This window comes from Heterobasidion irregulare (genome assembly GCF_000320585.1).
Source record: "Heterobasidion irregulare TC 32-1 unplaced genomic scaffold scaffold_02, whole genome shotgun sequence".
In the NCBI taxonomy this organism is placed as follows: domain Eukaryota; kingdom Fungi; phylum Basidiomycota; class Agaricomycetes; order Russulales; family Bondarzewiaceae; genus Heterobasidion; species Heterobasidion irregulare.
In genome coordinates this window covers 3,163,613-3,190,360 of record NW_009258198.1, presented here as the reverse complement: position 1 = coordinate 3,190,360, position 26,748 = coordinate 3,163,613, and the positions used below count along the sequence as shown (strand labels likewise).

At 60.9% G+C, this 26,748-nt stretch overlaps 12 protein-coding genes across 12 annotated transcripts; 6 read left to right on the top strand and 6 right to left on the bottom strand.

The window, feature by feature from the left end:
* Positions 1–471: 471 nt before the first annotated feature.
* On the top strand, positions 472–1,707 carry HETIRDRAFT_310228 (uncharacterized protein; the record flags this gene model as incomplete). Its single annotated transcript, XM_009544748.1, has 3 exons — positions 472–624; positions 683–1,355; positions 1,412–1,707. 3 exons carry the CDS (start codon positions 472–474, stop codon positions 1,705–1,707), a joined length of 1,122 nt encoding a protein of 373 aa, XP_009543043.1.
* Positions 1,708–2,422: 715 nt separating this feature from the next.
* Positions 2,423–2,774, bottom strand: HETIRDRAFT_449148 (uncharacterized protein; the record flags this gene model as incomplete). The annotated part of the gene is made up of 2 exons (XM_009544747.1): positions 2,423–2,615; positions 2,674–2,774. The coding sequence occupies 2 exons, from the start codon at positions 2,772–2,774 to the stop codon at positions 2,423–2,425; spliced, it is 294 nt and encodes a 97-aa protein (XP_009543042.1).
* Positions 2,775–5,673: 2,899 nt separating this feature from the next.
* Positions 5,674–6,393, bottom strand: HETIRDRAFT_242938 (uncharacterized protein; the record flags this gene model as incomplete). The annotated part of the gene is made up of 4 exons (XM_009544746.1): positions 5,674–5,868; positions 5,929–6,188; positions 6,239–6,303; positions 6,365–6,393. Coding segments are annotated over 4 exons (549 nt in total), but the record flags the coding sequence as incomplete, so codon positions are not given.
* Positions 6,394–6,694: 301 nt separating this feature from the next.
* Positions 6,695–7,483, bottom strand: HETIRDRAFT_309155 (uncharacterized protein; the record flags this gene model as incomplete). The annotated part of the gene is made up of 2 exons (XM_009544745.1): positions 6,695–7,013; positions 7,089–7,483. Coding segments are annotated over 2 exons (714 nt in total), but the record flags the coding sequence as incomplete, so codon positions are not given.
* Positions 7,484–7,626: 143 nt separating this feature from the next.
* On the top strand, positions 7,627–9,696 carry HETIRDRAFT_415229 (uncharacterized protein; the record flags this gene model as incomplete). The annotated part of the gene is made up of 7 exons (XM_009544744.1): positions 7,627–7,875; positions 7,926–8,030; positions 8,083–8,213; positions 8,274–8,432; positions 8,494–9,114; positions 9,227–9,545; positions 9,592–9,696. 7 exons carry the CDS (start codon positions 7,627–7,629, stop codon positions 9,694–9,696), a joined length of 1,689 nt encoding a protein of 562 aa, XP_009543039.1.
* A 245-nt stretch (positions 9,697–9,941) lies between these two features.
* Positions 9,942–10,694, bottom strand: HETIRDRAFT_415228 (uncharacterized protein; the record flags this gene model as incomplete). The annotated part of the gene is made up of 1 exon (XM_009544743.1): positions 9,942–10,694. One exon carries the CDS (start codon positions 10,692–10,694, stop codon positions 9,942–9,944), a length of 753 nt encoding a protein of 250 aa, XP_009543038.1.
* Positions 10,695–10,871: 177 nt separating this feature from the next.
* HETIRDRAFT_471663 (uncharacterized protein) lies at positions 10,872–14,540 on the top strand (the record flags this gene model as incomplete). The annotated part of the gene is made up of 17 exons (XM_009544742.1): positions 10,872–11,051; positions 11,104–11,276; positions 11,351–11,380; positions 11,442–11,456; positions 11,516–11,536; positions 11,588–11,916; positions 12,032–12,080; positions 12,178–12,279; positions 12,422–12,520; positions 12,648–12,693; positions 12,810–12,914; positions 13,056–13,147; positions 13,222–13,379; positions 13,493–13,576; positions 13,645–13,656; positions 13,724–14,132; positions 14,322–14,540. 17 exons carry the CDS (start codon positions 10,872–10,874, stop codon positions 14,407–14,409), a joined length of 1,992 nt encoding a protein of 663 aa, XP_009543037.1. The 3' UTR covers positions 14,410–14,540.
* A 219-nt stretch (positions 14,541–14,759) lies between these two features.
* HETIRDRAFT_167513 (uncharacterized protein) lies at positions 14,760–15,539 on the bottom strand (the record flags this gene model as incomplete). The annotated part of the gene is made up of 1 exon (XM_009544741.1): positions 14,760–15,539. The coding sequence occupies one exon, from the start codon at positions 15,537–15,539 to the stop codon at positions 14,760–14,762; it is 780 nt and encodes a 259-aa protein (XP_009543036.1).
* A 167-nt stretch (positions 15,540–15,706) lies between these two features.
* On the bottom strand, positions 15,707–17,237 carry HETIRDRAFT_310568 (uncharacterized protein; the record flags this gene model as incomplete). Its single annotated transcript, XM_009544740.1, has 5 exons — positions 15,707–16,171; positions 16,224–16,245; positions 16,298–16,555; positions 16,608–16,846; positions 16,902–17,237. The coding sequence occupies 5 exons, from the start codon at positions 17,235–17,237 to the stop codon at positions 15,707–15,709; spliced, it is 1,320 nt and encodes a 439-aa protein (XP_009543035.1).
* Positions 17,238–18,022: 785 nt separating this feature from the next.
* Positions 18,023–18,646, top strand: HETIRDRAFT_310904 (uncharacterized protein; the record flags this gene model as incomplete). The annotated part of the gene is made up of 2 exons (XM_009544739.1): positions 18,023–18,303; positions 18,352–18,646. The coding sequence occupies 2 exons, from the start codon at positions 18,023–18,025 to the stop codon at positions 18,644–18,646; spliced, it is 576 nt and encodes a 191-aa protein (XP_009543034.1).
* Positions 18,647–19,318: 672 nt separating this feature from the next.
* On the top strand, positions 19,319–20,795 carry HETIRDRAFT_438683 (uncharacterized protein). The gene has a single exon (XM_009544738.1). It carries the CDS (start codon positions 19,352–19,354, stop codon positions 20,654–20,656), a length of 1,305 nt encoding a protein of 434 aa, XP_009543033.1. The 5' UTR covers positions 19,319–19,351; the 3' UTR covers positions 20,657–20,795.
* A 2,694-nt stretch (positions 20,796–23,489) lies between these two features.
* On the top strand, positions 23,490–24,460 carry HETIRDRAFT_145679 (cysteine protease). Its single transcript, XM_009544737.1, has 5 exons — positions 23,490–23,502; positions 23,556–23,681; positions 23,735–23,975; positions 24,028–24,084; positions 24,143–24,460. The coding sequence occupies exons 2-5, from the start codon at positions 23,643–23,645 to the stop codon at positions 24,364–24,366; spliced, it is 561 nt and encodes a 186-aa protein (XP_009543032.1). The 5' UTR covers positions 23,490–23,502; positions 23,556–23,642; the 3' UTR covers positions 24,367–24,460.
* Positions 24,461–26,748: the final 2,288 nt, after the last annotated feature.

The following is a 26,748-nucleotide window of genomic DNA, read 5'->3' as shown; positions in this document are numbered from 1 at the left end:
ATTATCCTCTTCTACGCATCCGCCGAGTTCAATGCACTTGTCCAGGGAGTGCTTCATGTGAGAAAGGATATTTTTAGTGCTCATATACATGAGTACAGTTGCATATCATCGTTCTGTCTGCAGCCCAGAGTTGCATGATGATATCCCAGGAAATAACCTCTGGAAAATACGAGATTCAGTTACACATACCTCTTTTCATGTTCGAACGAGAGCGACCCTCATCGCCGTAAGAAATCTAGCCAGCGGTACTATATTATCCGCATGACGACTGTTGCGTCTACTACTAGTTCATCACGTTATCTCTCGACGCGTCTGATTGCCCCTGTGTTAGGGTTAGGACTTCCCTTGCCAAAGTTCGAACCATGATTACACCTGGTTATCCTCTCTACTCTGCAGGGTGTGTGACTCACTATTTGGTTTCGGGCGAATCTATGTTTTGACACACCGTGCACTCGTTCAGTTGTAGGTACCATGAGGTTTCTTTCCCCATGGATTCGGTTCACCCGCTTTCCTGTCGCTCTTCGTCTCCCTCGAGTGAAGGTGCTGGCTGCATCCCTGTCGACACTACCTGCATCCGAGAGTCTATCACCTACGCCTTCTACGGGAGCATTTAAATTTGTGAAAGTATGTTTAACATTTACTTGAACCGCTTTCTATTAAAAACACCCACCGGCTTCCAAAGATTGTGCGCCCTATTAGAGTTTTCCGTCATTTCGAAACTTTGGATCAACACCGTCTTCGATCCTCTGATTTCGTGAAGCTCGACAAGATGTGTCCCATCTGCCGGGTTCAGAACACCGAACAAGGCATCCCTCTGTACAGCAAAAGAATGATAATCATCTACGGGTCACGCCACAAGTATCAGCCGTTTCCCCCGGAAACCAAAGGATTTTTCTACTACTGGGCGAACCCAGAGACACCTGTTGATGGCCAAGTCCGCTTCCGTGTCACTCGAGACGGTGATCCTTCTAGCTTTACCACCGGTTTCGACCTTCTTGGGTTGGACGGCCTCCCGTGGTGTATCACACTTTTCCAGGCATTGAACATGGCGAAGTACAGTCCTTTGGGCGAACTACTTCTCAAGGAAAATCTGGTCACTAAAGAGATCGCGGAACAAGCGTGTTCTCTGCGTACGCGTCTTAAACAGTCGGCCATCGAGCACTTGAGGTCAAAACGAATCCGCCCGGTCCTGAAACTTGGCCAGGTATTCTCTCTACATCTTGCGAGCTCCTCATTCACCATTTGGACCGATCGTGAAGACGCCGCCTCCAAGACCACGCGTAACTCTCCATGGACATTTAAGGCTATCAATCCCAAGACGCAGCGACAATGTTTACAAAATGCTTTCGATGCAGGTATCTCGAGCCTCCGAGACGAGTTCTCGAGCGTACGCTGACACAGTGGCCCGCAGGCATTATTCATGTTTGCTTCGAACGCTCGCCCTTACCATCGCACGCTGGCAAGCGGTATCTAGCCCTGCGCGTCGTGAAGATCGCAGAGCCTATCCAGATGAAACCCTATGATCAGATTAATGGGACAAGGCCAATACCTCCCCTACGCGAAGGAGAACTAATCACACGGGTTAGCAATAGGCTGTGGACGATAGACTGCGAAACCTCGAGCAAGAAGCGTATCGCATTCGGACGGCTGTTTGACGACGAGATGCCTGATGAAGGGGCAGCTGCAAAGGAGGAGCGGTCGCAGTGACCTCACATCCTCACCATCTCTTCAGAATGTGCGTAAACCTTCGTTCAATCATGGGAGGCAGGCTCGAATATCTTATCCTTCCGTTACAGTGTACCATTTGACTAGCGTTCGGCCACTTATCTGCCTCGGTACATCGGTATGTGATGGCTAATCCATATCACATTTTGGAGACGGCTACCGGGGTATTCGTGCATGAATTGAGCATATTCTATACGTTCGTGTTGCGGGTGCATAGAAACAACTCCGCAGTGATTCTCCTAATGCTTGCATCTGTACGCAGGGACGGAATGGATATAAATCTTGATGTTCAGATGAATCATACCAACCAGCGGGGGCGAATAAAAGACAGTTGGTCTTTCCACTGATCCTTGTTGTCGATTCACACACTCGCTCTGTTGTAAGCCCTGTACCTTGAGGTTGAAAACCAGGCTGTGCCAAATGCGCTCGCGCCTCAAACACATGCTCTGAGAAGGATACTGGGGACAATAGTTTCGACGCGTATCGTACAACACCGCTAAACATATCACGGTCAAATGATTTGAGAGGGTAGCAAGTATATGTGGGCCATTCCAAGTGTGGCGAATGACTAGAGAGAAAACACGGATCACATCTTCTCCTTCTCACCACGACCCGGCATGAATTTCGTGTGCTAGCATAACACATGAAGGATAAGTACGGCGACACGACCAAGCAGATGATTGCAGCTTACCAGCGATTAGAAACATCCGCCCTGTTCGTTGCTGGCACCGCAACATTCGATGAAGTCGCCTGTCTGATCCGTCATGCAGCCATAATTGACGGGGGTCCCTTGGACTCGAGCGCAGCAGCTCCCAGTAGTGTCCCTGTCAACATCGTTGGTGAAGATGTCCTTGCACTGGCAAGTCGGGGCATCGGCAGCGCGCGCTGCGCTGTGTACCGTCGAGCGAGGTTAACGATACGGACAGAAAGCCATGATGTGTAGCTCACATGGAATCTCCAGCTAAGCCCGCAGCGCCCACAGGGGAGACTGCGAACAGCGAGAGCCCCAGAAGGAGCATCGTGGAGAAGGACACGAAGAAGCGAGTCATGGTCGTTCGAGCTGTAGAGATGCAGTAGAGAGACGACGGGGGTTTGTGAGAGTCAACGCTCAAGATTCTGCGGTATTTAACTAGATGCGCAGCTTGGAGAGGCTGCCCATAGACATATACGTCGTCCCCTTGAATGGACGATGCTGCCAGGTGACCGAGCATGAGGCATGTGCATTGGGACCGAACGCTCCAACGCCCCGCCTGTCTTTGGCAGCTCCGCAGAGATCAAGACGGTGTTGACAGCGTGGAACGTTCACGTTAGCACCGACGGCCCCAATGCCCTCGTTTTTTTAAGGAAACCCCGCAGAGATCAGGACGGCGCTGACAAGCAAATGGAGACGCGCATGGAGAGGCGGCGTCAGGCGAAGAAAACGATGGGCGGTTCAACGGCAAGGTGGTTACTCGAGAAGGCAACTCTCGCCTGAGGTCCATGCTTGCGTGGATCGAGGAAATGGCGAGGCCGACCGGCGATGATGCGTCGGTGTGGTGGTGGGCGGGATGCCCCGCCCGGCTGTCAAGATGACGTCCGAGGGGGTCGTCAGATGATGCACAGCAACGGAGCTCAAACGCCTTCGCTGTCCTCGAGTCGAGTTTCACCAGTTCGAGGAATTCCTCTCGCAAGGGGCCAGGATCCGAAATTCCCAGCCACATAGGAGGATATAGCCTTTCCGAACTCGAAAACCTCAACCGACTTCATACTCGCAAGTCTTTGGGGGTCTATGCTTCTAGCCAGACGAAGAGCATATTTTTACTACGCAGATTCCTGAACATGGATCCGAGAGGTCGAGGGGCGTCCTGATCAAGCGAGAGGACGGCTGAGGATGGTCGTCGAAGATCGCTGCCCACGAATCATGTGTGCTCTTTGGCCGGATTGTGCGATGTGTATGACCATCGACGGAAATGAGTCCACAGCATAGGACCGAAGAGTAATTGTCCACATCACCTCGACTCTGCATTCTGTGCATCCGCGACGCTAGTACGACGTACGTACGTCAAGCGAGCATAGTAGAGGATGCAGCCGCGAGCAAACAAGTACTGGGCCCGTGAGAACTGGCCGTACCGTACCGTAGATATCGCACAGCTAGCCCCCGCATCATTGACACCGACACCTCGACCCCGACTCAACAACTTGCTGTCCGTTTTTATTCACCAGAGCGACGGGCGCTCCGTTCCCACCACAAAAGACGACGGTAGGTAGGTAATACGAGTACATCGACAACAGACACAGACACACGAAAGCGCGGGGGAGAGGAAGAGGGTGACTACCAAATACACTGAAAGACGGCCGGGGCTCCTCTATTGCGGGGGATGCAGAGAGACATGAGTAAGTAAGTAAGTGGGCGCGCGGCGGCAAGACGCGACGCCGCGCGCAAGATACAAAAGGGCACAGGAGCAACAACAACAAAAAACCAAAGAGGAAGCAACGACGACCGAGCGCACGCACGCAAGACCCGGGAATACACACACCGTCCCATGTCCACGTGGCATCCCAGGATCCCGAGCAGACGCGCGCGCGTGCGCGCAACCTACTTTTTGCTCCGCTTCGGCGGCGGCTCCGCCGCGAGCAGCGGTAGCTCCTGCGCGAGCTCTGCGACGTCCGACGGGCGCTTCCGCGCCGCCGCCCCTGCCGCCTTCGCCGCCTTGTCGTCCACGGTGCGCAGCACGGGCGACGCGCCGTCCGACGCGGACACGACCTCGTCCAAGAACGCGTGCAGTTGCTCCAGCGGCGCGTCGTCCGCACCGCCCGCGGGCACGATCCCGTCGAGGTCCGCTGCGCCGTCCAGTGGGAGGTCGAGCGGGAGGTCGGCGCCGGGCGCATCTGGCGCGTGCTGCGCGAACTGCTGCAGGAAGGCGTCAAAGTCGAAGTCCGGCGCGTCCATCGCGGACGGGCCCTCGGCGTGCGGCGGCGACGACGGCGGTGGCTGCTGCTGCGACTGCTGGTGCTGGTGACCGTGCTGCTGCTGCTGCTGGTCGTCTGCGGCGGTCATGAGGCTCGGGTCGAGGCCGAGGTGGTCCATGAGCGAGTTGATGCTCGCTTGGATGGCGTCGACGTCTGCCTCGATCTCGGACGAGTCCTTGTAGCTTTTTTGGAGGTGCGCGGTGTTGTTGATGAGCGGCTCGAGCAGGGGCCCGTCGTCGGCCTTGGGGAGGAGGGCGTGCATGTTGGCGGACGCGCTGGGGTCGGGCACGAAGTAGTTGAAGTCCAGCGGAGGCTCGTACGGCGTGATCTGCGAGTGGTGCGGGGCGGTGGTGTAGGGCGGGACGGGCAGCGACTGCGACTGGAGGTTCGAGGCGTTCGAGAGGGCCTGCATGAAGCGCTGGAGCTGGGCGGGCGAGTGTATGAGTTGCTGGAACGCGCTTTGGAGCGTCGTCTCGGTGGGGTTCTGCGGCGGGACGGTGGTCAGCTGCTGGCTTGAGGGAGTGGCGGATGGGGAGAAGGGGGTCTGGGAGCCAGGCGTCTCTGTCGGCGTGGGTCGTTGTGCATATCCAGAGCCAGACGCGAGCGCTTGCCTCTGCATGTCGTCCCACGACTGCTGAGTGATTCGCGAGGTCGAGGTGTTTGGAAAAAAGTTGGCTGCGGGGAGCATCGGCGAGAAGGTATCTGTGCGGACGCTCGGGGACGCGGCCGAGGAGGGCGTGTCGATTCGTGCAAAGCGGTCTGTGCGGAGGCGCTAAGAAGCAAGGCAGACGGGAGAAACGGTGGCGACGTACTGGGTGACAGACTCCGACGATCGAGGCGGGGTGGGTTCTTCTCGTCGTCGTCGTCGACCTCGACCACCTCCACGCCCTTCGGCTTCGCCTCCACGCCGCCAATCATCAGCCTCTGCCGTTTCCTGGACACGATAGGTTGCGGCGAGTCGTGGTCGTCGTGGTCCTTGCTGTCGTGGCCGTTCGAGCGGCCAAAGACGCTGGCCAAGAATTTGAGGATGCGGTTGATGGTGTCCTGATGCGCCTTGTGGCGCTCGCGCGCGGCGAGGGCCTCCTGCCATAGGTGCTGGTTGGAGGTTTTGAGCTCGTTCAGCTCGGCGGAGATCGCCTGCTGGTGGCGCTTGACGGCGGCGATGCCACTGACGATGGAGTTCATGTCGAGGAGCTGTGCGTTGGTGGGCTGGGTCGAAGAAGAAGCCTGCGCGTTGGTGTCCTTCGCCTCGACGATCGCATCTTCGGGGGCGCCACCCTGTGCGGCCTGCTTCTTGCGCTGGATGAAGCACAGGAGGTCGGGCTGTCCGCGATGGAAGTGGGGGTGCTCGAAGTTCCATATCTCGGTGTCGGAGTCGCTCTTGAGGACGCCCTGCTGGAGGTGGGGGATCTTGTGGAAGCCGTACATGTTGAGCTGGCGGACGAAGGAGGCGAACTTTTGGTGCTTGAACCAGCGTCCCAGGACCTCGCGGGAGAGGCGCTCGTGGTCGAGCACTGCGGGCGGATCGGGAAGAGACGCGGGGAGAGGTGCGGAGAGGACGTACCGACGAAGGAGTCGCCGTTGTCCGACCATCTGATCATGTCGTTGTTGCTCGGGTCGTTCACGATCCTGCAGGGTGTCCGCGCTGAGCCCCCGCGGCGCGGTGCGCAGGAGAGAGAAAGGGACGCACTCGTAGAGCTTCTGGAGGAACTGCGGCACGGACTGGCGTGCGGCCTTTGTGAGGTTTGGGGCACCTGGTCTGTAGCCGCGCAGAGCGAGCTGTGTGTCTGAAGCCATGGTCGAGGAGGAGAGATGGGAGGAGGAGAGATGGGAGGAGGAGCGTCCGAGGACGGCGTCCCTCTGCACCCCGATTGGGATCTCACGTGCGTGGCCCTCCCCGAGCCCTCCCCGAGCAACAACACAGCCGAATCCTCTATGCTCTCGCAATTACAGACTATCGTACACAAAACAGGCAGCTCGATGCGTTGGAAAACCGTCCCCCGCGTCCGCGTGCACGCCTTCACGACGCCGCGCGTCTCCGCCCCGGCTTCCTCGCGCGCCGCACGCGCCTCCACAGCAGCACCGAGAGCCCAGCCAGCAGCCCGAGCGGCGGAACGAGCCAGTTCACGCGCCACGCCCAGCCGACGTCGCGCTGCAGGCGCCGCACAAACCCGTCGACCTGCTGCTCGAGCTCGCGCGGCCCGCCAGAGTTGTCCAGCACGTGGTCGGCGTACGCGAGCTTGTCGGCGATGGGCAGCTGCGCGCCGAGCCGCGCCGAGGCGGCCTCGCGCGTGGAGCCGTCGCGCTGCATGAGGCGCTGGAGCTGGATCTCTGTAGAGCTGCGGTGCAGGGCGGAGCGTGAGCGCGGGCGCGGGCGCAGCGTCCAGCGGTGGGAGGGAGAGGGGAGAACGCACCAGTACACGACGACGACTTTGCCCACCCAGAGCCAGATCCCGGACTCGATCAGGAGCGGGACGTCGAGGACGCACACGCGCTCGCCGCGCAGCCAGCACTTTGCGACCTGCCAGGCCATCGCGCGGCGCACGGCGGGGTGCACGATGGCGTTGAGCGTGCGCCGGCGCGCCTCGTCCGCGAACACGAGCGCGCCGAGCTTCGAGCGGTCGAGGTACCCGTCGGGCTGCAGGATCTCGCGCCCGAACGCGGCGACGATCTGGGCGTACACGCGCGTGCCCGGGCGCACGACCTCGCGCGCGATGACGTCCGCGTCGACGACGGGGATGGCGCGCGCGGCGAGCAGCGCGGAGACGGTGGACTTGCCGGTCGCGATGCCTCCCGTGAGACCTACGACTGCGCGAGGTGCGGTCAGCGTGAGCGTGAGCGGAGGGCAGGGCAGGAGGGGGCCGTACCGAGCATGGTGGTGTCGGTTGTGTGTGGGAGACGTGAGCCGGCGTGACTTCCGTAAGAGGCAACCGCCTGCTCATCGCGTCGCCCATGACCGCGCGCACCGCCGCCCTCGCCCTCGCCGTGCGCGTCCTCGTCGCCGTCCTCACCCGCTCCTTCTTCCAGCCCGACGAGTACTTCCAGTCCCTCGAGGTCGCCCACCACCTCGTCTTCGGCTACGGCGCGCTCACCTGGGAGTGGGTCTCCGCGCGCCCCATCCGCAGCATCGTCTACCCCGCACTCAACGTCCCCGTCTACTGGGCCCTCAAGGCCCTCCGCCTCGACGAGACGGAACTCCTGGTGCGTTCGCACCCGCGCCGCCCGTGCGTGCTGAGCTGAACCCGCGCTAGATCGTCGCGCCAAAGGTCCTCCACGGCTGCCTCGCGGCCGGCACCGACATCTACGTGCGCAGGCTCGCGCGCAACGTCCTCGGCGAGCGCTACGTCTCCACCGCGGTGCGTGCGCCCCGCTCGCCGCACCTGCTGACCGCTGACCGCGCCGCATCAGTTCTTCCTATCGCTGACCTCGCTCTTCCACATCCTCGCGCTCTCCCGCTCGCTGTCCAACTCGCTCGAGACAACGCTCACGACCGCCGCGCTGAGCTACTACCCGTGGGACATGTCCCCCGCGCCGACGAGGTGAGCCCGCCCGCCCGCCCGCCGAGCCGTTTGTGCGCCGCCGCCGACCCGCGTGTGCAGATCGCAGCTCCGCAAGCTCCTCGTCTTCGCCGCGCTCGCGTGCGCCGTGCGGGTCACCAGCGCCATCACCTGGGCCCTCCTCTTCCCGCCCCTCCTCTGGCGCCTGCGCACCCGCGCACCCGCTCTCCGCGCCTTTGCCCTCGACACGATCCTCACCGCGTCCGTCCCAACCCCCACCCTCCCCTCTCCACAACTAACCCAACCCAACCTCGCACCCCAGCTCGACCGCCCTCCTCCTCATCTTCGCCCTCGACAGCCTCTACTACCACACCCCATCCCTAACCCCCCTCTCCTTCCTCCTCGCAAACGCCTCCCCCCTCTCCAGCTTCTACGGCGCCGCACCCCCGCACTACTACCTCTCCCAGGCCCTCCCCATCCTCGCAGGCCCCGCACTCCCCTTCGTCCTCCACGGCGCCTGGCGCGCAGCCCGCGGCGCAGCAGGCCCGCGCCCCCGCGCGGTCCTATGCACAGTCGCCGCGCTCGCGAGCGCGTACTCCCTCGCGCCGCACAAGGAATGGCGCTTCCTCCACCCGGCGCTCCCCCTCTTGCACGTCCTCGCCGCCCCCCCGCTCGCCGACCTGCCGCGCACGCGCAGCCGCAGACGCGCGGCGCACGCCGCGCTGCTCGCGCTCGCGCTCGTGGGCGGCGCGTACGTCGCGCGCGGGCACGCGCACGCGCAGGCCGGCGCGCTGCGGTACCTCCGGGGCGTGCCCGCGGCGGAGCTCGCGAGCGCGGGGTTCCTGATGCCGTGCCACTCGACGCCGGGGCACGCGTACCTGCACCGGGCGGCGCTCGCGGAGCGGGTGTGGGCGCTCGGGTGCGAGCCGCCGGTCGCGCTCGGGTGAGTGCCTCCCGCGTTCTTTGCGGCTCCCGTTTCTCATGTTTCTCGTTATTATTATTGTTGTTGTTGTTTATTTTTATGTTTGTTGTGGTTTTCTTATGTGCGCGGGCAGCGCGGAGGACGCGAGCGCGTATCGCGACCAGACGGACGTGTTCTATGCCGCGCCGCTCGCGTACCTCCTCACGCGCTTCCCGGCCGCCGTCGACCCGCGCTTCCCGCCGTCCCCGTACCCGAGCACGCCGCCCGGCACGCCCGCCGCGCTCGCGGACGCGGGGAGGTGGGCGCACGCGTGGCCGAGCCACCTGGTGTTCTTCGGGGCGCTGCTGGAGCACGCGGGCGTGGAGCGGCTGTTGCGCGCGCGCGGGTACGGCGAGGTGTGGCGTGCGGGGAACGGGCTCGAGGAGGATCAGAGGCGGCGGGGTGGGGTGAGGGTGTGGCGGTACGGCGCGCGCGCGTCTCACGTTGCGCCGAGTCCAGGTCACGCCGGTGTTCAGCAAGGGGGAAAACGGATGGAATGAGATGTGCGGTCGTGAACAGTGCTGTGAAGTATTGTGGATTGGTGGCAGGAAGCGTTGGTTGTAAGTAAGTAGTAAGTGACTACGTAGTTCGTTCGTCGACCGCCCGGGGCGCCATCAACCGGCCGTCTTGAGCTTCAACCGCTGGGCACGTTGGAGCTGCGAAAAAAACACGAGGTGAGACGACGTCGGGACGCGGTGCGGATCAGGAGTGGATAAAATCACCTTGCGGCGCTTCTTCAACCTGGACAAGCAAGCGCGGCGGATGAGCAAAAAAAAACGCGCGAGGGGGCGACGAGACGGGAGGGAGACTCACTTGTGCTTCTTCATCTTCTTGCGGCGCTTGCGCTTCGTGCTGTCGGCGCGGATGTGTGCGGCTGCTGCGGCGGGGTCGAGGGGGATCTGGTCGGTGGGGATGCCGAGGCGGCGGAGGGTGTCGTCCCATGCGATGGCTGCGCCGACGGAGTTGATGACGAGGGCGCGGGCGAGCTGGCGCGCGGCGTCTGCGTCTGCCTCGAGGGACGCCTCGGGGGGGTCGTCGAGGGCTGCGAGCTCTGCGCGGGCGTCGGCGTCGGCGTCTGCGTCAGAGGCGGGGGAGCGGGGTGGGCCGGTGAGGGAGGCGGCGGGGGTGGGGTCGAAGAGGGCGGTGGGGGGCGTGTTGAGGAAGAGCGGGCGGTGGAGGGAGAAGAACTGGTGAAGCTTGAGGTCGTGCGGGGAGAGCTGGGGGTGGAAGGGCTGCTGTGGGGAGAAGAGGGTGGAAGGGTGGAAGGGCGAGGGCAAAGGCGCGGAGGCGGACGAGGGCGCATCTGCGGGCTTGTGGGCGTGGGTCAGGGCGGGTGCTGCCGCTGCCGGCTGCTGGGCGGGCGCGGCAGAGGACGCAGAGGCGGACGGATCGTCTGGGGCGGGCTTCGCATCGGGGTCGGACGGCCTGACTGCGGCGGGAGCGACGGCCTTGGGGGGCTTTGCGGAGTTGAAGTAGCGGCCGCCGCCGGACTTTGAGGAGAAGAAGGAGTAGGCTCTGCGGGACGCGGGGAGCGACGGCGGACGCAGCAGGCGGGGAAACATGGGCGGGGACGCTGGCTGGCTGGCGACACGGCAGAGCAGAGCACAGCACAGCGTCGATGCTGTCCTGCTGTCCCAATCCAGCACACGCTCCCACGCTCTCACGGGACCGGTCCACAGGTCCATGGCTCATGCACGTCGTCACTCACGTTGCAGCCCCTCCCCACCGCCGCACTCGTCATGGCCGCACCCGCAGACGACACCGCCGCCCTCCTCCGCACCGCCACCCGCGGCTTCGACCACATCTTCTCCAACGAGATCCTCGCCGCCCGCGCCGTGTTCGACTCCACCAACGACTCCGCCTTCCACGCCCTCGGCCTCGGCGTCTGCGCCTTCCTCGAGGCCGCCCTCGGCATGGAGGTCCGTCCGCGCCCCTGCCCTCGTCGCTGCGCCCACTCACCGCGCCCTCCAGGTCAGCCTCGTCGCAGAGGCGAACAGGCTGCTCGCCCTCGCAGAGGCAGGCGCGAAGAAGCAGGCAAAGGCCACAAAGGCTTCCCGGAGCGGCGCCCGCTTCCCCCCGGGAATCGAGTACGAGCTCATCCACGCCGACACCATCATCCTCCTCGGCTTGACGAACGCAATCAGGTCCGTGCCCTCCCCGTCTCCCGTCGTCCTCCTCAACTGGACGCCCCGCTCACGGCCTGCCGCATGGACCGCAGCGAGTCCTACATGGGCTACCTCCAATGCTTGTGAGTGCGACCCACACACGGACACAGACGCCCCGCCCCTCACCTCCCCCCGCACACACAGATACGCTTTGAACAAGTAAGCCCCTACACACACACCGCCCCACACACCGCCGCGCCGCTGACCAACCTACCCAGCGCCCACTCCAAGTTCTCCAAGTAAGTCCCGCACCGCACGCACGCCGCTTCACGCCCACGAACAACCAACAGGATATACAAGACCGTCTTCCCCGCCGGCCTCGACGCATACGCCACCCCCGCCGCCTCCCGCCGGCCCTCCCGCAAGCCGTCCACCGTCAGCCTCGCAAGCCAGGCGCCCTCCACCGCCTCCACCGCCTCCTCCGCCCTGCCCCCCGCCGCGTCCCCGGCCTCCGCGTCGTCCGTCTCCCTCTCCTCGCGCGCGACGGGCTTCTTTGGCCGCTGGGGCAGCTCGCTCACAGCCTCGCCTCGCCCTGCGACGCCCGTGGCGTTGGCGGCGCCTGCCGTGGAGGGGGAGGACGGGCCCGTGGAGGAGCTCATCGTGTCGGGCGCTGCGTTTGGTGCGTCTTTTTTTGGTTTTGGCGCGCGCCGGCATTCGCGCTTCGTCGGTGATCGGTTGACGGGTGGTTGACTAACTAACTCACTAACTAACGGGTTTGGGTTCGGCGGGCGCAGGGTACGGCTTGTTTAACCTCGTGCTCTCGCTGCTGCCCGGCAAAGTCAAGTGCGTGTGCGTTTCTGCTACACGCGCGCGCGCGCTGACGCGATTGCGATTGCGGTTGCGGTTGCGCTGGTGTGTGCGTGCGACGGTGCGTGGACAGGAGCGTCGTCGGGTTCTTCGGGTTCGACCACGACAGGAAGCTCGCGCTGCAGGCGCTCGCGGTGTCTGCGGCGAAGAACGACGTGCATGCCGTCTTTGCGGGGTGAGCGGCTGTGTTGGTATGTCCTCCTCTTGAGGCGGGCGCTGACTCGCTCTCGATCTCGGATGTGGACGTGGACGTGGGTGTGGGCGTGGATGTGGATGTGGATGTGGATGTGGATGTGGGTGGATGGGCGGGCGGGCAGGCTGGCGCTCATGTCGTACCATGGCGTCGTGCTGCTGTTGTCGGGATACCAGGCGAACGAGGCGCATATCGTGAAGCAGTACAAGATCATCGTCGACAAGTGAGCCTCACCCTCTCCCCCCTCCCCCCTTCTCCCTTCTCCCCTTTCCCCTCCCTCCCTCCGTGTGTTTGTTGCGAGAACGCGCTGTCGAGCGGCTGGCGTCGCTGTTTGTGTTTGTGTTTGTTAGGCTCGAGAAGCGGTATCCGACGGGGACGCTGTGGATCTTGAACCAGGTGCGCCTTGCTACTTCCGCCCCCTCGGCCGCTGGATGTTGACGTCTGCTCACCGGGTGCGCGTGCGCTGTCGCTTTGGTCGTGGTCGTGGTCGTGGATCGCGCGCGCGGCGGCAGGCGAAGATACTGCGCATGACGCACGACGCGGAGGGCGCGATTCGCGTGCTGAGGGGCGGGCTTGACCCCGCGCGGCCTAGCGTGTTCGTCCAGGCGGACGCTCTCGTGCGTGTTTCTCTCTCCCTCTCTCTCTCCTTCCCCTCCCCCTCTCCTCTCGACGCGCCGTTCTCCCCGACGCGTATGTGTACGCGTGAACGTGTGTATGGGTATGCGTGTGTCAGGCGCTGAGATGCATGCTGCACGCAGTTGGTGTTCGAGCTCGCGTGGACGCTGCTGTCGCAGCGCCGCTACGAAGAGGCGGCGGAGGCGTTCATGCGCATGACGGAGCTGAATACCTGGTGCGTCGCTTCTCTCCTCTCCTCTCATCCCCTGCTCATCCCCCATCCCCCGTCGCCTGCGCGCACGCCCGCAGGAGCCACGCCACGTACTACTTCATCGCGGCCGGCTGTCGGTGGTCGCTGCGCGACCTCCCCGCGGCGCAGCGCCTGCTCGACGCGATCCCCGCGCTCATCGACCGGAAGAAGATCGGCGGGAAGGACCTCCCGACGGAGGTGCTGATCAAGAAGAAACGTGCGTGCAGCCGCAAGCCCCGTTCGCGAGCCGCCGCGCAGCGGCAAGCGGGCTAATTTACTTGTCGTGCCTATCGTCCTGATCCTGATGATGATGCCTGTTTTTTTTTGTAGTCGTATTTTACAAGGCGAAGCGCGTGCGGTTGACGGGCTCCGAGGCCGGATACGCGCAGGCTATCACGATCAGCCCCGCAGAAGGTCCGTCCGACCATCCGCTGCCCAGGACGCTTTCCTCCCTCTAGTCGCTGACCGCCCCGCGTCCGCAGAGCTCGGCGTCTGTGAGTGCCTTCTGTTCTGCCTTGCCGGTGTGAGCCCGTGCTGAAGCGCGTCGCGCCCGCCTGCCAGTCTGGAACACGCACGCGCGCATCGGGAAGGACGTTGCCGAGGCGCATATCCGCGAGTGGCTCGCGCTCGCGCCCCCGATTCCGATCGACATCAGCACGCCGTACGCCGCGTCCCCGCTCGAGCCGCCCGCCGACGCCCCCGACGCCGCCCCGCCGCCCCCGGCGCTCGACACGCCCGACGAGCACGCGCTCCGCCTGCTCCTGCTCGGCATCGCGCACCGCACGGCGGGCCACCTCGCGCCCGCGCGCGCGCTGCTGCTCGCGGCGCACGCGCTGCAGCCGCGCGTCGCGGTGAGCACGTGGGTCGGCGGGCTCGCGCAGTTCGAGCTCGCGGTGCTTGCGCTGAGGGAGGCGGAGGCGGGGGAGCGGGCCGCGGGGGAGAGGATGGGGGCGGAGGGACGGGAGGACGGGTGGGGTGCGGGTGCGGGTGCGGGTGCAGGTGCGGAGGGGGATGCAGGTGCGGAGGGGGATGCGGAGGAGGGAAGTGTGGAAGGGGTGCTGCTCCCGGGCGTGATGCCGGAGGAGGCGCGCGAGGGGTGGGCGCGCGCGCTCGCGGAGGCGGGGCGGCGGCTCGAGGCGGCGCTGGGCTTGGCGGGGAGCGAGGTCGATTTGTCGACGCGGCTGGATAGCAGGATCATGATGCTCCGGGACGAGATCGCGGCGAAGAGGGAGATGCTGGAGATGTGAGCGTGCGCGCGGCGTGGCGCAGCGGTAGAGGCGGTGTGGGTAGATCGGACCTGGGACTTTTTTTTGGGGGGGGTAGAGGTTAGGTTGCTTCGCACATAATAGACGCGCATACGTTGCTTTCTTGGCTTTTCGTTCGTTCTGCTGCATAATTCATGGCAGCGACCCGCGATCATCAGCTCGGTCTCTCGCCGTGCACGCGCGAGTACGTTGAGTGCCGAACTTCGCTCTCTTCCTCATGACATGCAATCGTGTCGCGAACTCATAACATGACGTGTCGCGCCGAGTATCTATCTGTCTGTCTATACCCTCACTACCCGCACACGCACCAGCCGCCCTTCCGCGCCCGGCGCTCAAGTCGGGAACGAGCCCAGCGTGAACAGCGTCTGCTTCTGCTTCCCCTTGCCCTTCTTCCGCCCAACCGTCTCCGCGGCGCCCCACCCCGCCTCGGCCCCCGCACTCGCCCCCGCCCCCGCCCCCGCCCCCGCCCCCGCGCCCCCCGAGCCCCACGCAGGCGTCGCGGGCGCCGAGCTGCCGAGGATCTTCTGCAGCGTCCCGTTGTGCCCGCCAACCGCCGCCTTGGCGCGGCTCGGCGCGGCGGCGGGGAGCTCTGGGAAGAGGTTCTTCGAGAGCGGCGGCGGGGGTGGCGGGCGCGGGACCGGTGCCGAGGAAGAAGGGGCGGAGGAGGGCGCGGGGACGGGCGCGGGGACGGGCTGGCCGGATGCGGAGGCCGACCAGGCGGTGCTGCGGTGCGGCTGGCGGAAGCCTGGGTTGTTGGGCGGGGGCGTGGAGGACGGCTGCAGGACAGGGAAGCGGTCGGGGGGGCGGGAGGAGGAGGAGGCGGAGGAGGCAGCTTGGGCGACGCGGTCCCAGACGGCGCGGGAGGACTGGCGGGAGGGGTGCGCGGCGGTGAGCGCTTTGGCGTTGAGCACGCGGCCGCTGGCGATCCCGGCGTAGCCCGTGCCGACGGACGTGGGGACGAGGTCGGGGAACTGGCGGCGTTGCTGTGCGGGCGGCGGGAGAGGGACGTGAGTGTGCGACGGGGGGCAGGGGGCAGGGTGGAGGGGGCTGACCTCGATTTTGAAGCCGTTCCATGCGCTGAGCAGAGACGATTTCTTGTCGTCGTCGTCCATGAGGTCGACGAGGAGGTTGAGGATGCTAGCTGTGTTGTCGAGGTCGCGGTCCAGGATGTTCCACACGGCCGAGATGAGGTCGCGCGCGGCGGACTCGGACGCACGGTAGGAGCGGAGCGACAGTTTTACGGCGGCCGCGGCGTTGGTGGGGTTCGGTGCGACGGCCCTCAGCCTCGCGAACAGCGCCGCATATTTCCTGACGGAACGCCGGTCAGCGGAACAACGGCGGCAGCATGTAAAAAGATATCGCACTCGGCGGTAGCGGGGTCCATATCGGCGGGAGGCGGAGAGGCTGGACGGCTGGGGCCCGGGGACGAGCCGTGCGTGTCGCCCTCTACCGTCAGATGTCCGGCGAACCGATCCCTCCTGCTATTACCAGACCTGGCAGGTCCTGGCGGCTGCGAACCTGGCGGCGGCTCGCGTTCTCGTGCACCTCTGCGTCTACCGCCGTTGACCTCTTGGAACTCGACGTTGATCCGGCTCGCGGCCTTTTTGTCGCGGGAAGACATGTCCGCGCCGTGTTCTTCGACCATGTGAGCTTGGAGGTCGAGCAGGGACCCGAAAACGACGAATTTGCGCTGTTGGCAAGAGGAGTTGGGACAGGGATGGTGCGCGTGGTCGAAGTGCTTCTCCTAAAGGTATATGTGAGAAGATGTTATGCGCGCGTCAATGCGGCCTACCCACCAGAGCATCGTAGTTTTTGAAACTGGTAAGATGTCAATGATCGTGAGCAAGATTGATGACGTTCAGACACTGACTATTGATCTCTGACTTCGTTCCTCTTGCAGATGAAACATTCTTCGTGGCGCTCCCTCATGTGTTTGTACAATTCGTCGTCGCCAGAGAAGCACTCTCGACAGAACTCGCAGAGCGGGTGTACGCCCCCTTCGACTTGTTCCGGCGGAGCGCCTTTGCGATGTGGGTGAGGGATGGACGGCAGATGAATCGCCAATTGATTGGGCGTGTACAGAGCGTGCTCGTGCGCGAACACTTTCTTGTTGCGCAGACACAAGTCACTGTGCAGCGGTCAACATGCGCAGCTCTGTCGCAGGACAGAAGGGGGCGCACCACATGAGCTTCCCATGCACGGCACGGACATGCAGTTTCAGATCGTTCCATCCTTGCGCGACGTGCTCACAGGTGGACTCGGGACAGTTGAAACGGAGGAGGACCAAGGTTTCCTCCATCATCTCTGGAGTCTCGAAGAAAATGCTCAGCTTGAAGTCCTTGTGAGGAATGTCGGTGGGCGAATAGGATGAAAATGGCCGGTCCGCCGATACCGTGAAGATCACCGATGGCTGGGATTCCTATAGAGCACCTCCCTGTAGGCGCGATAAAGAGCAGTATATTTTCCCGACGCACCTTGCAGAATGTACAGTCTAGCTTCTTATACAAGGCCCTCAACCTGAGTACGCAGACGTGACACGTCCGATGGTTGCACTCCGAGACCGAGTAGTACTTCACTGGCTCGGCACATATCCAGCAAATAAGACTGTCATCTATTTCGGCATCCTTTGGATCCTCCCCGGATGCTGCCTCTACTGCCTGAGCACCGTTCGCTCTGGGGGCCCCCTCGGTCTTTGCCTGCGCGCCAGGGGTGGGTGCTGACCCGGGCCCGCCGTTCCTCCCCCGCTTGTTGGTTCTTCTGCCCCGTTGGGCCTTCTGAGATGCAGAGTTCTGGGTAGCGGTGTCGGGCATGTTGTGATACGGATGCTGGTCTCGGAACGAAAGGTGATCTTGGCCGCTCAGCTGCAGTGAGTCTTTAAGGCTCCGGGCCCGTGGCTGTCACGCAATGCAGTGGCCATTAGTGACGAATCTGTGACTGACATGTGCATCTTGCATGTCCAAATATAGCAAAAAGACCATAAAGTCGCCTAAATGCAGCTTCTACCATGGCCACGGTATCTCTCGTGAATACTTGCGGACGCTGTTCTGAAAGTCACTGGCGAAGAGTCCTGCAAGCTACAGAACCCCGCTGTATTCCTTCGAGCCGACCGCGACACTGATTCTGATTCTTCACTGTCCCCAAAGGGCGAGCAGCTGATCACTGCGCCTCTGCATAGGCGGTCTTGAACTCGATTGGTCTTTTACGTCTACCGCCAGCCTGCTGCCATCATGAGCTTTGTCGAACTTCAGATAAATGATGATCATCCTCTCGCACTCGAGATAACGAGCCTCCGATCTGCCGTCGCGCAATTTCAGGTGCAAGCTCACATTCGTACGCCCGCCTAATAGCTACTCATTAGTGTACCCTGCATACCCACACCTCTGCCGTGAACCCCATCCAGCATGAAGCCCATGCCGCCTCTCTCAAGCTGCAGAGACACTCGTTGGACTCCACGATAGCACTGGAGCGTGCACAGATCCTGGAACGCGAGAACGCGGCGATACGAGAGGAGCTGGCCGCCTTGCGCGTTCATCCGGATGTTTCGCCGCATCCGTCCATGCTACAGGTTCCGGAACTGACGCTCACCCTTCGACGGATGTCGGACAAGCTGACGACAACGGAGGAGACTCTTCTTGCGCGGACCGCTGAGTTAACAAACGCGCTTAGCGACCTGGCAAAGTTGAAGCACGAGATCGAAGGCGCGTATGCGCTAGCCGCCCGCACGAGGGCCAGAGAGGAACAGAGCAAATTCCAAGAGCGCGAGCTACATAGAAAGGTGAGGGCTGCCGAGGAAGCTCGGAGGATGACCGACCACGTCGTGGAAGAATACGCGGATCTGGTTCGCTCACTTGAGGGTAGGGCAAGCACGACGACGCCGTCCTCTTCACCATCCTACAACTCGCGTTTCGGGGGCGCAATTAGTAGAACATCTGACACCACATTGGTCGAGACTCTGAAGGATGGAAAGACTGGACTACAGAGGCTGCTTGAAGAATTCAACGGTGATACGGAGAGATTGGAGAACGAGATTGGGAGACTCCACAGCGAATTAGAGCTCGCCGAGATCAAGTGGGAGGCGGAAAAGAAGAACGCAGATCGAGATCGTGCCAATTTAGCGCAAGCAAAGGCAGAGCTTGAAAAGCACCAAGCAGACGACAAGGCCGCTGCTAAGATGGTCTCGCGGTACATGTACGTGTATATCGTCTCTACCCACCCTTGATTCTTCAATTATGAGTGGCAATATTATAGGAGATTCTCACAATCAACTACCAACTCCCTGCAGCAGTCTCTCGAGAATCTCAGGGCGCGCCATACCGCTACCACGTCCACACTACACCTTCAAATCTCTTCTCTTCAGTCGTCACTTGCATCGGAGCGGAGGCAGGCTGAGCGCCTCCGAAGTGTGTTAGACGAGCTTACCGAACAACTCGCACGAGAGGCGTATGGGCGTCGGCGTGAGGTTGCGCTACGGCTAGCGGTTGTTGGGCGCGAGGATGCTCTCGCGGAAGCTCTCAGACGCTGGTTGCGCCGAGCGGCGGAGACCTATACGCGGGTAACTGGTGATGACACGTCGCTTAACGAGATGCAGCAAGGCTTCATCAGCGTTGTCGAGGATGCTGGAGAACTGCTCGCTATAGTAGACGCCGATGCTCGACTAGAGGACCAAGGCGTGAACGCGGGTATCGGGAGCGTGGCGAGAATTTTGGCGGCCCAAGACGCTGTGAAGACTCTTGTGGAGGAATTGCAGAACGAGACGGAGAAGAGGATGAAGCTGGAGAGGCTCATCGGCAAAGCAGAGGTCGACGAAGATGGACGAATATTGGCTCCAACCCGAGATATCTCCCCTCCCCCACCAACACCACCTAAAGATTCCCGGACGATCCCAGCAATCTCACAGTCGACCTCGGCTCTGGTTCACCAGGAAATGATAACAAGCCTTTCAACGGAGCAAACTTTGGCTTCTGTAGAGCCAGTCACGCCATCCGAGGAGAAGGGGCCTGCGGAAGCTCCATGTGAGGATGAGATTCCGGTCATCACGGTGGCCTCTGTGGACATAATCCACCAGCCTTCTCCACGGTTGCCAGAACCAGAACCGAGGGTCATACTTCCGTCCCTTTCTGATGATCCACAGGATGTTATTCTTCCTTCAACATCACCAACATCACCAGAGCTTCCGAATGACAACATCACCAACTCGTCCGTCATGTCCGAAGCGTCTCAAAGTTCCGCATCACCTTCCACCCATACGTCCGCGCCCACATCAACATCATCTCCCTCCATCTCTCCACCTCATCCTCTTCTGGTCGAACTCACCAAAGTCAAGGACAGATATGACACCCTTCAGCGCGCTTTCCGCGACTGTCATCTCACTCTTCGGGACTTGAAAGGGACTATACCAACACTACCTCTATCACCGTCTCTCTCCGTGCTTCAGACTGCTGTAGCGCGACTAGATGATTACAACGAAGACGCACGTGTAGAGCTCGAAATCCGGGTTTCCGACGAGGAACGCATCACACGGGGCTACGAGACGCTTTTGTCCGTGCAAGGCGCCCTGTCGTCCGAAGCCGAGGCCGGGGAAGTGGAGGCTGCCGTGCGCGCCTTCGTGGACGGGACTGAAGCTGCGGTCGCACGGGCACAGAGTCAGTTCTCACGCAAACTCGACGATCTGGAACACGACATTGCGGCTGTCAAGCGGCGGGTCCACGAGCTGCCTCTTGCGCTCGAACCGGAGGAGACAGACCTCAATCCGCTCAATTCTGGTGCAAATCCGTCGTGGACTTCGCTCGCAGCGGGTTTCTTCGCGCCGCCCAGACCTGCGAGTCCCTCTATCACGTTCGGCTCCGTCATGACATCTCCACGTCTGCGACGCCCAGCATCGTCCGCACACATGCATGTGCGTAGGGGCTCATCAGACTCCGCCGCAGGAGGATTCTCGCCTGCGCTCGGTGACAGAAGTCCGTTCGCGGCACTCGACCTGCGCATTCCGATGCCGAATGTGGTATTTAACGCAACGCCGTCACTCGCCAGGCCGCCGCCGCCTCGGGCCCGGACGATGTCTGGGATGTATATGCTGGGACTCGGTATGCGGAACCCATCACTTGTGGGGACGGGCAATGGCACTGCAGGAAAGCCGCGCTCGGCTTCTATAATCTCGCTGCACAAGCCTGCACCGCCAGCGGTGAAGGCGGTGGAAGCGGTGGAAGATGAGACTTCGGATGTAGAGTAGCTGCTTGCATGATGACAGTGCGAATAATGATAAGGTATCAGTCACGTAGTTTTCTCGACACAGGTACCAAGCGCTAAGCGCTCGATGTGGACAGTTGGGGTGTATGCTTTCCTGATTACCTCGTATACCGGCTATACTCACTCCTCGTGCGGTGCCTTCGATATGTTGACTCGAGGCCGGGCGCGTACAGCCGTGTCAAGCTGCAGGCGGGGGAACGCGAGAAACGCGTGGAGGATGTCGTGTGTAGGGCACGTGACCGAGACCGAGAGTCATCGATGTTTGTGTCTTGTTTATGCCCAATTGAAGTGCATCGACGACCTCAGCTTCGCTCCCTCTCTTATTTTCCCTGCCTTCCGCTGTCCTGCTCGTCGTCGTTGCGCAGCATTGCCTCGTGTCGCAGGCATCGTTATCCAGGCTTGAATTTGTTATTGCTCTCTGTAAGTCGCACAGTCTCGAGACATCGACGCTCGTCTCGCCCTTGTATATCGACTAAGTTGCTGATCTATGATGGCGTACTGCTCTGGCCTGAACATCACTGACTTGTAGCGCTGTTTACTCGGAACCTATCAAACCAGCCTTGCATTTGTACTGTTCAGACTCTAGCTTCACGGCGATTGATCATCATCCCCACGTATGTCTCATCTATATTTGTGCTCAATTTATGTCACCCATCATACTGCAGGTTATATCGACTTAAACCAGCACCATGCCTGGGCCACAATCCCCATATTCCCACCCGGGGCCATCCACGTATTACCATCAACCTCACATCCCTTCGTACCCGCCCTTCCCTATCAATGGCCACGCTCCTGCACCGTACCCGTATCAATATCCCACGCAAAATATCAACGGTCATTCTCCCGGTCAACCTTCATCACCTCGCATCGTTCCTGGTCCTACCCGTGGTGGATATCATGGTGCCTCCCGTGGTGGTCCCGCACCCGGATATCAAACCTATCACGCACACCCTCACCCTCATCCGCCATACATGCATGCGCCGCCACACGTAGCAATGCACTCACCTCAGCCTTCCCCAATCGTCTCGTACCCTCACCACCATTCGCAAAAGTACAATTCTCATCCGCCGCCAGTCTCTTATTCGCCCTCCTACCACTCAGTTCCACCTCCCACAGCCTATGCGCAGAATTGGTCCTTCCAACAACCTATATCGCCCCTGCCCAAACAATTATCCATGCCTCCACCGCCCCCGCTTTCACCATTGATCATCACACCACATCCACCGCCACGGCATGGGGAGCCGTCATTCGGCGTCTCCAGCATCCCTGTGGATCCGAAGCCAGCTTCTCCTTTATCGACTCCGCAACTATCATTAGATGAACCTGTTCAGGATCCGGCCCAAGAACCTGAATCCTTGCCGCCTTCGGAATCCGGAGCAAGCTCAAGAGCGCAAAGCCCTGTATCTGCGCATGGCTCTGCGGCCTCAACCTCAAACACCAAGCCTTTCCTCGGTGGATGGGCAATTTGGTCCCGTCGTCCGAACGATCCTTCTCGTGCTCCTGGCATAATAATCTCGCCACGTGCCTGCCCTCCGCAGGATGTCATTGAAAAGTCGCTTCAACTGCCCACTCCTCCTGTGTCGCCCATTTCTTCTGCACATCCTTCCCCTCTTGTGTTCCCTGCCGTGATTGAGGCAATAGCCTCAGGTGATGGCGTTGATTCTCCTCTGACCGCACCTGAGTCACTGCCCACAGACGAGTCTACAGAGACATCTCCCGACGTTCCTTCCTCTTCTGCTACTGAAACCAGCTCGACTGCTCCCGATACTCCCATGCCTGGATCCCCAGTATCTACAAATACTTCAGTCTCGGTGGCTGGAGGCAAGGTGGTCAATAAGTCACCTGCCTCTCCTCGGGCCATCATCGCTCCCATCGACGAAGCGAAGATTTCCGAAGTAAAGCCCAGCAATGCCAATGAGGCACAGGCATCCGCTCCCGCCGTTGCACAACCGGAAGCTTCCACCTCTGTGCTTCCTGCGCCTGTCAAGGCTGAGCCGAAAAAGTCTTGGGCATCGCTCTTGCGATCCGCAGGAGATCCCGGTGTCGGTGCCGCCGCTAAAGTGTCGAACGCTCTCCCTACTTCCTCTCTCGTTGGGTTTTCCATCCCTGCAGCCCCGCCTCCAGCTCGTGTTGCTCCTGCACGTCAAAAAGAGCTGCTCAGCCTTCTCTCTGGTACCCTTCCTTCAGCCACCGGCGCCCCGCGCATCCGTCCACGCGGACTGGTGAACAGCGGCAACATGTGCTTCGCCAATGCCGTCTTACAGTTGCTCGTATACTCTCCACCTTTCTGGCGTCTATTCACCGAGTTGGGCAAGTTGCTGCGGGAGGGTGACAGCGGCAGGCGAGACGAGGAAGGACAAACGCCATTGGTGGATGCAACGATCAAGTTTTTGAAAGAATTCAATCCTCCGGAAGAGAAGCGCGTGAACGGCAGGGGAAAGGGTGAGGGCAAGGGCAAGGAGGTCAGGCTGAATGACAGGGAGGAGGAAGATCTAGACGCGTTCATGCCTAGTTATGTATATGACGCCATGAAGGAAAAGAAGCGCTTCGACAACATGCGGGTGAGTTTTATAATAAGCATATCGAAGTTTTGTTGAAGGGCTGACTTCTTTCTTCTGCACGTAGGGTGGGCAACAGGAAGATGCTGAGGAATTTCTTGGTTTCTTTTTGGACACATTGGAGGAGGAGCTCCTTTCTCTCTCGGCGACCGTCAATCCCGTAAAGGCTCCTGCACCTGTGAAGGCGGTTGAAGAACGTGAGGAAGAGTCACCGCGTGAGGACGGCTGGTTAGAAGTCGGAAGGCGGAACAAGATGGCCGTGACTCGAACGGTTAGTGACTTCTTCGTTATGCTCATATTATGATCAATCTGCTCCGTGAGCAGATCAAATCGACCGAGTCTCCAATCACTCGAATATTTGGCGGCAAGTTCCGTTCGACCCTCCGCGCCCCACATCAACGTGACTCAGTCATGGTCGAAGACTGGAGATCGTTGCAGTTGGACATCCAAGTAAGCCAGCCGTTGCCTTCTGACAGTGCCAACAGCTGACGCGTCACCCGCAGCGCGAAGATGCTCATACTATTCAGGACGCTTTGTCACATATCTCACACCCTCAGCCCGTCCATGTCATGTCCCCTACCAAACCAGGAGTCACAATTGAGGCGAGCCAGCAGGTCCTCATCGAAGCGCTGCCCCCGATTCTCGTTCTACACATGAAACGCTTTTTGTATGATACGGATGCCAAAGGTGTGGTAAAAATAGGAAAGATGGTCCAATTCACGCCGGAGCTTGAGATCGGCAAGGGTGAGTCATTTCCATATATGGCCAGGGACCGATACTCAGTTCGGGATTACAGACATTATTTCACCTGTGCGAAAAGGGCCGCATCCTGTGCGGTACCAACTCTATGGCGGTGAGCAACTAACATATCTGCTTGACACTCTAACAACATACTCATGTATCGGTATCAGTTCTGTATCATCATGGTCTATCTGCTTCAGGCGGCCACTATACTCTTGATGTGTTACACCCTAACCGGGATTCCAGCACAAAACCACGCGAAGCGTGGATACGGATTGACGATGAGCTCGTATCAGACATACGCCCCGAGGACGTTTTCGATGGCTTGGACCGCGATGACCGGTGCGCGTATCTGTTGTTCTATCGTCAGATTGGTGCAGGCACACGGACTTGAGATGATCTAGATCGTATTGTAGTCTTACGACTGTGCACATGTCCGCGTGTGTGCAGTGGGGTGTTTTTAAATCCATCTTGCTTTGCTATCTTACAATGCCAACGTTCGTCGTGCTACAATACGGTGGCAACCACCTTTCTCAGTGCGGTACGTCGTTCGTCGTTCGATGGATAGGTGGGAAGAATGCGCATGCGTGGTTCGTTGACTCCAGCTCAATGGCATGATTCTGGGGCGACGTGTGGGGTTCTGGGCGGGATCGGCCACCGTCGTCATCCTATGCTCTAATTTCCGATATGTCCTCGTCTTGACTGCGGCTTTATTGGGCGCCATATGGGTGGGCAGCTTGCGAGTCATGTTGACTGCTCATCAATTGCTTTGGTTCCGTGACTCACCGTGCATCTTGTAGGTCCAAGAGGACGACTGCACTCGCTGCTTTAGGGATACTCGTTAATATCTCCATCTATATAATAGGATATCCTGGGCGAACCAAAGTCATATCCTTCCATGTTTTCTACTTGCTTTCGACCCGCTATAAATCTCGTGGGGCAAGAGTTGTAGATCGCTATCCGCTTTCGGAGCACATTAGTTCAGTCATCAGCGATGCAGGTATGCCGCCGGATATCTAGACACTCTGCTCACGCTCACGGGTCACATTTAAGTCTAACAATCCACCCACGAGGGTAACAGGAGACTTTAGGGACAGACAGTTCGCCATATGCTGCGACCTCTTCCTCCTCCAAGCACTGCGCCATTCGCACGAAACTATTCGCACAGACTATCTCGGGTACAGAGACCGTCTGCGACATGGGACAGCGCTTGAGGCGCTCAACTGGGTATCCCATTTCTTCGTGCACCAGGCAAAAGGAGACGTCGTTGCGACAGCATACAGCATTGAGCAGGGCCGCGTCACCCTCTTTGTCGCCAACAGCCATGGAGGACCTAGACCAGAGGATCATGACGCAAGCGCTCGACTGCTCGCCCTGATTCGTGACCGCTTTCGGAACGCTCTCGACGACGACGCGCTCGTCACCGCCCTCCGCCGTCTCGCGCTCCATACCTCCGCCGCGCGGATCTCGCACAAGCTCGCTCTGCTCGCCGGTTTGGCGCGAGAAACCCCCGGAGGTATGCCCATAGCCCAATGGCTCGAGGGGGCTTTCGACCGATGGGAGGCGAGAGGGCACAGAGAAGAGGCGCGGCCATCGGGCCAATTCGGCGAGGCCAGCTGGCGCGACAACCAGAGGACGGGGGACGCCGTGAAGCAGCTCCTCAGGCAATTGGGGTCCATGCTCGCACGCCCCCCTACTCTCACCGGGCGCGCGTCGCGCCAGGACTCGGAGCTCACGGCGCTCATGGCCATCTGGGGCGTGCTCGAGCGCCTGGTGTGGACCGCGTTCTTCCAGGACATCGAGAAGGCGCCTGCGAATTTCTACTCGGACCGCGAGCGGGGCTTGGACGTCGCGGGGCGCAGGGAGTACGCGCTGCTGGCGAAGGTGCGGCGGCGCATCTGGCGCGTGCTGAGGTATTACACCGTGCCTGTGCGCTTCGTGAAGACGAGCCTGCGGCAGTTCTACGATGCGCTAGCGCTCCGCGACCCCGGCGGCGTCACGGGCATGGAGCGGTTCTTGAGCGGGTCGGGGGGTATCGTTGTGCATTGGGTAACGTGTGCGCCGCGGAGGGTGGTCTACGACCGGCGACAATACAAGCTGCAGGACAGGGCGTGGTCGCTGGTCGCGTCGTACGGGCTCGGCGTGCAGCGGGACTCGCCGCCGGTGCGAAGGATGCTCGACGGGATCGCGCGGCTGCCGTCCTGGAGCCCCGAGGTCGCGCCGCGCGTCCACTGCGCGGTGCAGCTCATCTGGTATCTCGTTGAGAACAATATACAGGTGTACAAGGACACGATCGGAATGAGCAAGCTGCTGTGTTGGGCGTGTCACCTTTACGTGGACCAGCTGCGCGTGCAGCAGGGGGCACGTCAGTGGAGGCTGTCGGGGACGTCAGGGAAGGTACACGAGGCATGGACGATCCCATCAGCGCCCAGCATCGAGGCCTCGAGGCAGGCTGTCGAGAGGGTCACTCATGATCTCAAGGAGTTGCTGGTGAGATGTTTGAGCGAGAACGGGCTCGCGCACCCGGGCTTCTCCTACCAGCCAACGACGCGTCGTAGCAATGCATATATAGATGGCCCGGTTGTAGAGTTTTAGATTTTTCGGACGACATGCTTTCGACTGCTTTCTTGGCAGAGGACTTTTACGCTCATAATTATTGTACTTTATTCTTACTTACATGAATTTCGCCGCCACTCAGCGCTCAGTGCTTGGATGCCTTTCAAACGATTAGTATATTGTCCGCTCCTCATTTGCCTATCGCTGTGTTGAAGGCCAG